Source organism: Oryza sativa, chromosome 9 (assembly GCF_034140825.1).
Source record: "Oryza sativa Japonica Group chromosome 9, ASM3414082v1".
Classification (NCBI taxonomy): Eukaryota; Viridiplantae; Streptophyta; class Magnoliopsida; order Poales; family Poaceae; genus Oryza; species Oryza sativa.
The window spans coordinates 12,504,214-12,512,261 of NC_089043.1; the positions used below are offsets into that span (position 1 = coordinate 12,504,214).

The 8,048-nt window shown below is 42.3% G+C and overlaps 1 protein-coding gene and 1 non-coding gene across 3 annotated transcripts; both read left to right on the top strand.

The window, feature by feature from the left end:
• Nucleotides 1-1,083: 1,083 nt before the first annotated feature.
• On the top strand, nucleotides 1,084-5,298 carry LOC4346682 (protein SAR DEFICIENT 1). 2 transcript variants are annotated; one of them, XM_015755482.3, is made up of 8 exons: nucleotides 1,084-1,282; nucleotides 1,564-1,639; nucleotides 1,949-2,001; nucleotides 3,510-4,018; nucleotides 4,194-4,354; nucleotides 4,483-4,560; nucleotides 4,714-4,795; nucleotides 4,893-5,298. In XM_015755482.3, the coding sequence occupies exons 1-8, from the start codon at nucleotides 1,158-1,160 to the stop codon at nucleotides 5,117-5,119; spliced, it is 1,311 nt and encodes a 436-aa protein (XP_015610968.1). In that variant the 5' UTR covers nucleotides 1,084-1,157; the 3' UTR covers nucleotides 5,120-5,298. The 2 variants fall into 2 exon arrangements, with proteins under 2 accessions (XP_015610968.1, XP_015610970.1); XM_015755484.3 differs by lacking the exons at nucleotides 1,084-1,282; nucleotides 1,564-1,639; nucleotides 1,949-2,001 and adding an exon at nucleotides 3,249-3,405.
• Nucleotides 5,299-5,749: 451 nt separating this feature from the next.
• Nucleotides 5,750-5,856, top strand: LOC112936487 (U6 spliceosomal RNA). Its single transcript, XR_003238792.1, has one exon. It is a non-coding gene; the product is annotated as a U6 spliceosomal RNA (small nuclear RNA).
• Nucleotides 5,857-8,048: the final 2,192 nt, after the last annotated feature.

An 8,048-nucleotide genomic window follows, 5' to 3' on the forward strand; every position in this document is an offset into this window, starting at 1 on the left:
AAATATTCAGCCAATTTACAAGCTCGATTGGTCGTTCTTCAGGCTGTGTTCTTTAATCCTTGTAAAGTCAGACAAAAGGGGAACTCTAGTACTAACTGCTAACAAGTTACTCCCTCCGTCCCAAATTATAAGGGATACACTTTGACAATTAATTTAGTCAATGTTAAATTACCAACGTATATAAGATTAGTATCACATTAAACTATTTTTAAATACAAATCTAGTGATATAACATGCATAATACTTCTCATAGATATTGTTAGTATGATTATTAGTAAAACTTACCGAGTTTGATTTTTTCTAAAAATAAGGGTGCTCTATAATTTGTGTTTGAGTGAAAAGAGAAAATTGAGAAGATACACAAACACGAGGTAAACCATTAGCATATAACTAATTGAGTATTAACTATTTTAATCTTGAAAAATGGATTGATATTTTTTTTTTGCAAAACACATACTAACGTTTAGCAGTTTGGGAAGCATTTGTGAAAAAAAAGTTGTTTTTTCTATCCTTCTACCATGAATGAAAGCAGCCTAGTCAAGAAACATTGACAAGTTAATGAAGTCAATGCCAAGTATTCATTATTAATCTAGTTTCGTGTCCTGTGATCACAAAGCATTTGAATTTTGGACATTAATAATCTAGCCTCTTGTTCTGTCAACAATACTTAATTTAGTTACAACTCAGCTTGACCGAGGTAGCTAGGCAGCAACTTCTCTCATCAAGACTTCAAGGCAAAGTAAGCGGCGTGGAGACCGAGGAGGGCCCACCAGTCAGTGAGACATACTGACAGTTAAATTAGCTTAGTTCTGCTTGACCTAGCTGTTAGTAGCAGCAAGTTTGAGTCTATGTGACCTGAAGCTCCGTTACAAACAAACAGCCAATAGCAGGTTGAGGCACATATGATCCATGGACAGAAGCTATCTATGATGGAGTATTTGCAAGGTAGCCTACAAATTAAGCAGCAAGCTTCCAGTGACCTTCCAGGAACCTACCTGGAACATTCTTCTGGTATTGCAGTTATCAGTTACTGATTAGGATCTTAATTTCTTTATAAATAGCTTCAATTCACCCAGCTCCCTTAACTGTATTGTACCGCTCTACTGTCCACTCTCCATCTCTTCTTCTTCTTCTGAATTTGATTTCATCCATTGAGGATGAGTGGTGATCAAGGATTCATGGCGTTTAGGCGGATTCGAGGCGACGAACAAGAGGAGGATAGGGATGATGGTGGGTGGCCTGAGGCCAAGAGGAAGAGACAGACGGTGCCATCTTTCATATCGTTAGTTCCGATCTCTGAATCTGCATAGTATCCTTCTCTGCATATTAACATTGCATTATACTGTTCTTAATGCTCATTGTGTGATAGTTTTCACTTTTTTCTGGTTTTATGAAATCTGAAGATAAGTTGCATCCTTTGTTTTGGGGTTCCATTTTGTAGGTTGTGTTATTATACTAGGTTTACCATGGAAAATGTGTGTGTGTGTGTGTGGGGGGGGGGGTATATGTGCACTCTATTCATTCTTACTGTTTCATTTCTGACCACTTTTGATTTGATTGCAGAGTTATGAGAGGAGCAATGGCTGCCGAAAAGATTCAGAAACTCGGCCTGGATCTGGAACCATTTTTTCGGAAGGCGGTACGATACGAAAAATTCAGATTCGAATTCATGAAGTATTAATTCCTTTTATGTGGAAGCACAAAGATAGTATAGCTCAAATGCCTTCACAAAAATACTATCAATTCAGGCCAACTTTACTCCAAACAGTCCATCTAATCATCCACCAACTTATTCTTTCTTTGAAAATAGAAAAAAAACACTTTATTTTGTTCAATCAAATATATAAAACTCGTGTCATTTGTGTTAATTCATCATCTTAATTGCTAGGTTTTTTCTGCACTTCCTTTGAGTCTAAACTGACTTGAACATTGTCCTACCAATTTAAAGGTTCAGGAGGAACTGGAAAGAAGCCTTTCTAAACATGGACACCTACTGTACAGGTACAAACAAACTTCTTCCACTCACATATCTAACATACTATTATGATCTTATAACTCAACTTATTTTCTACTCTCTTAGTCCCAAATATAAGAATCTATAAACGAATGAGATATTTCCTAGTACTACAAATCTAAACAAACAACTGTCTAGATTCGTAGTACTAGGATGTCCCATTCAATTTTAGATTCTTATATTTTGGGACAGATGGAGTAGTACTTTGCAAATTTTTGTCCCATTTCTTGTTATTATTCATGGCCAGAAACAACATCTTCATGTAGAGGCTGGATTGATTTCCATTATCAAAAAAAAAAAAGGAAAAAGTATGAATTACCCCTCCCGGAACTATCACGGTCGTCCGAATTACCCCCCTAAACCATAAAACCGGACATTTTTCGCCCCCAACTATGCAAACCAGACGAATTACCCCCCTCGACCCAATCTGTGGCGGTTTTGGTCTACGTGGCGTACGCGTGGCAGTCCAGTCAGCAATTTATTTATTAGAAAATAGGTGGGCCCCACCTGTCATACACTTTTCCTCTCTCTTCTCTTACTCTTCCTCTCTCTCTTCTCTCACTCTCTCACGAATGACAGCGGCAGGCGGGGCGCGGCAAGCGGCAGCGGCGGCGAGGGATGAGGCGGCGAGCGGCGGCGGCGGCGAGCGGCAGCGGCGGCGAGGGATGAGGCGCAGAGGAGGCGGCGGAGGAGGCGAGCGGCGGCGAGGTGTGGCGGAGGAGGCGAGCGCGGCGGAGGCGAGGCGAGGCGGCGGAGGAGGAGGCGAGCAGCGGGGAATGAGGCGGCGGCGGCGAGGCGAGGCGGCCGGCCCGCGCACGAGCGCCCGCTCCTCGCGGCGCCCGCTGCCACGCCCGCCGCCGCCGGTTCCCCCGCCTGCCCTGGAGGGCGCCGTCGCCGCCGTCACTTCCCCCGCCCGCCCTGGAGGGCGCCGCCGCCGCCGCCCCCGTTCGACCTGGAGGGCGCCGCCGCTTCCCCGCTCGCCCTGGACGCCGCCGCCGCCGCTTCCCCAACCCACCCTGGACACCGCCGTCGCCGCCGCGGCCGCTTCCCCAGCCCGCCCTGGACGCCGCCGTCGCTGCCCCAGCCCGCCCTGACGCCGCCGCTTCCCCCGGCCGCCCTGGACGCCGCCGTCCGTTTCCCCCTCCTCGTCTCACACCGCGCGCCGCCGTGCATCCTCCGCCACGAGAGAGAGACCGAGAGAGATAGAGGGGGTATGACATGTGGGTCCCACCATTTTTTAAAAAATAAAATGCTGACTGGACTGCCACGTAGACCAAAACCACCGCGGATTGGATCGAGGGGGGTAATTCGTCCGGTTTGCATAATTGGAGATGAAAAATATCCGGTTTTGTGGTTTAGAGGGTAATTCGGATGACCGTGATAGTTCGGGGGTAATTCGTACTTTTTCCAAAACAAAACCCAAACATACTATGCACCAACAAGTTTAATTTTTTCTCTCCACATATGAACTTCTTCTGCATATCTTGATCTCCAGATCTCCTCCAATGCTTGTCAACTCCGTCGATTCTTCGCTGAAGCTCGCCTTCGCGAAGCGGCTCCAGCTCCCAATCTTCACCAACAACAAGCTCGTCGACGTCGACAACAACCCTCTCCAAGTCCACCTCCTTCACATGAGCTCCACCACCACCTCTCATCATCATCTCCCCATGATCAAGAAGCTGGAGGTGCTAGTCCTGGATGGAGATTTCAGTCATGGTGATGAGGGATGGAGCAGCGACGAGTTCAGCGGCGCCATCGTGAGGGAGAGGGAAGGCAGGAGGCCACTGCTCGTCGGCACGCTCAATGTGGCCATGGCCGATGATCATCTTGGCGTTGCATTCATTGATGACGTGGCGTTCACCGACAACTCGAGCTGGACCAGGAGCAGGAGGTTCAGGATCGGCGTGCGCGCCGTGGCGGTGGCGGGTAGCGGCGATGGCGGCGAGCTGAGGATCCGGGAGGCGGTGAGCGAGAGCTTCATGGTGAAAGATCACCGGGGAGAATGTGGGTATCAAAGCTACTCTGAATTTGTCTTTGTGTTAGCAATGTTGTTGTTGTTGATGACGATGATGATGTCAGTTTCGTCAGAGTTTGATGAACTTTGATTATTAATTCGACAGTTTATTCTGAATTTGATTATTAGTATTTGAATTTTTTTTCTTTATGCTTGATTTCACAGCGTACAAGAAGCATTTCCCTCCGAGGCCAGATGATGAGGTGTGGAGGCTGAAGAACATACGGAAAGATGGGCCAATCCACAAGAGGCTGGAATCTGAACGTGTCAGGAATGTGCAGGGTTTTCTGAACCTGCATGCCACCAACCCTGAAAAGCTCAGGAAGGTAATTAGTAAATGTAGTTAGTCTGCACTAATCAATTTGTGCATCGTTTTGTATCTCTTGAATTATGGAAGATTTCGTTGTTGTGTTGATGGATCATTGGTTGATTCGATCCGGGATTGTTCATTCAGCTCGTTGTCATGTCCGATCGGCTCTGGAAGGCAACACTGCACCACGCGAAAACATGCGATTTTAGAGCTGCAGAAATGGTAATAAGTCGTAGTACTACTATTCTGCTTCTTTCTTCACAAGTTGTTTGGTCAGAATATACTTCATCTTGTTGTCGATCGATGGTTTATCGACATAAATGAATGCAATTAGCTTTTATCTGCCAAGTCATTTGATCTCATTATTTGTTCCAGATGCAAGTGAAGCAATCTTCAATCGAGGCATACCAGAATTGGGATCAGCTGGACGAAGCTGAGACTAACAAGACAGCCTCAGGTGCAGAAAATGGCCAGATGAAGCACCTGCATGATTAACCTTGGAAGTTCAGTAATTAACCCTCATCCCTAATCTAACCTTTTATTCCATCTTGTAGGCAATCTTGGTCAGGCACATGAAGGATCACTACAGGCAGATGAGATAGGCACCGTATCAGGGCCTCATTTCCAGAGCAGAAACCAGATGGATTCTGAAGATTCATTGTCTGCTGCTGCTGTAACTGAAGATGCAGATGATGCACTGTGGAGCCCTTGCATGACAAGTGATGGCCATGGCTTGATCATGTGGAAAAACAACACTTCAGTGTGGGACCAAACGAACTAAGTTCAGCACAACCTGATTAATTAGATCTCCAATTGTTTGTGATTTTCCCTAATCATGGAGAAGGCACAAATCTGTACATATTGACACCACTTTTTTTGCAGCAACATGCTGTTTCTTTTTCCCTGTGCACTAAGATACCATGATATGGTGATAGTATGATATAAAGTACCTTTTTTCTATTTTGGACTGGATAGATATGTAATACTACTCTCCATGCATGATAAATTATAATGCTGCGTATAGATAGTTAGTAATCTTTACTACCAACAGAGAAATTGGTGAGGTTTTTTTGCTAACTAGAAATTGGTGAGGTTAATCCTCTGTTAATGCAAGCAGTTGAAATAACTACAGTCGATTTGCAGTCATACACTGTTATACTACAAAAGAAGTTTTTTTTATTAAAAAAATAATACATCACTACATCAGTGACAAAAGTATTCATATATTTGAAATTAGCCTGAATTTTGCACAGACGAACGCTGGCTCGATCGAATGGGGATCGCCTAACTTAAGTTGGGCCGTCTGCGGGAGTTCTAGCCCACGTGCACCCGGGCCCACGGCTACGAGCGTGCAGGAAGTAGCCGCAGAGCAAACAATTAGTACCATACTACTTAGCTAACATGGTTAGGCGTAGCTTATATACGCTGCTGTGCATAAAATAGAAACGATACAGAGAAGATTAGCATGGCCCCTGCGCAAGGTTGACACGCACAAATCGAGAAATGGTCCAAGTATTTTTGCGATTTCACGGATTGGTCCCTGCCCAGTCTGTTTCCAACTTTTTTTTCTCTCAGATATGCCCCTGCGGTCTCCTTTCTATATCCTCACACTTTCTTGATTCTCACAACCAGGTCCATGGACATTTTCAGCCATGCCCATTCTTGACTTGTAACTTTGCAGTCATGCCCTTGTAAACTTGCATTTTGGACCCTAAATCACTGTCAACTGCTCCATCACTGTGTGAACAGCTCGCTCTACGTGCTGTTTTTGTGGGTTAACTATTTGATTATGTGCAGTTATGGGGTTCCATGCAAACTACTCGTATAGGCCAATCAAGTTTGCTCAAGCTATAACGTTATTATCATTAAAAAAAGAAGGAAATATTTTTTTTGTTGGTTTACCTTACTCCAAAGTCTGTTCCAAAAAAATGACACTCAGAGAATTGTAGTGATGGCATTGATGCCTCTAACAACATATTAAAAAAAATACTGTGCATACAAGCCTTCGCATATATACACCGTGCAAACCAACTAACAAATATCACAAAAAAAAATATTATATCTATGTGTCAAGTTACATCTTCAAATTCATCCTATATAAAAGAACAACAAAAAGGCAAAATTGTCATAAAACATTTTTTTCTATGGCTAAAATATAATAAATTCGAGGTTAAGATTTTACATGCATATATGTGTAATACTATTGGAAGTATATACACTTTTTTTTCCAGATGTTTGCATTGGGTGACTGTTGTTGGTTGGTGTGTATGGAATATACACAGGATATGTTCCTAAAAAAATATACAACTTTTTTCCTTCCTAGAAAGAACTTACATTTAGAGTTAAATGTAGTTGCTACTAATTAACAACATGCCACTTTTTAATTAGAACGCAAAATAATAAAAAAAGAACAAATTATTGGTAAACCAATCTCAGTATCTCGCATTATTTTCCTTTCTAGAAGCATATTAAAATGAGAAGCTTATCCTCGCAAAAATGAAGAAGAGAAGCTCTTATCGTTCCTAATTAACAACCAGCCATTTTTAGACCGACGAAAGACAAAGAGGAAATTGTATATTGGTAACCTAAGTATCTTGCAATATTAATTTTCCTTGGTCAAACTGTGACCTAATTCCGATTTCTTGAGTATCCAAAAGCAAACAATGATTGATCGGAGCAACAATTAGTCATTTCTTAGTGCAGCACGTACCAATTAATCATCTATAGCGTACGTACGTGTTTGTGGTTAAGGGTCAGTGTCACGGACAGCACATAATATATCATCAAAAGGCGAGTCGATATCGATCGATATATAGGTTCGCACGATGACCAGTCGCTTTCTTAGTGGTAGCATATGAAATGATATATATTTAGATTATATAATTAGGTTAGCAAAGTGTTTTGATTAATTATTTTGTCTCAGGTTGTTGCATGTAAACGTTAACGACGTAGTCAAGTCGCGACACATCTCGTGAATTCGTGATTCATATGCATTCCCTTTTCCATGAATTTTGGTCGGCAGCTATAGGTCGGCATTGCGTCCCATTGGAGACATCCAAAATGGTTGAATGTCATTGTACTGTGTTACAACAGGAGAAGCTCAGGAAACACTCGGAAATATCCTAAAAAGTTAGGGAAATAATGTTTGAGATAATTGAAGTTGTCTCTTTCAACAATTTTGTCATAGACGCGGTTCGATCGAAACGTTGCGATAAAATTCAATTCTTACGGACGGGACAAATAATGTTTGCGATAATAAGTATTTTAGGGATTGTGTCATATAGATGGCTTAAGTCAAACTTTACGAACTTATGATAATTCTTTTTAGAAGTGTTATGATAAATTTTGATTCTGATGATGGATGGCTCGAGAAAAATATTCCAATAGAATTTTATTTTAGTTGACATGTGTATTGGTACAAAACTACTTTCTCTGTCCCAAAATTAATATAAGGGATTTTCCTATAGGTATATGGTTTTGGGATGACGGAGTAGTTTGGAAAACCATCGCTCAACAACGGAGCTCAATGGATTATTTCTTTCTAACATGTTAACTTGTATTAATTTTAGCTAGGTACAGAACACTGGGCAACACTATTACTCTAGTTCTATACATTTATAATCTGAAACCTGCTCAATCGCTGTCCTTTCTAAACAATAATCTTTGAGTTTTAATTAATTGCCAGTCCTAACAAAATTTAGATCATCTAA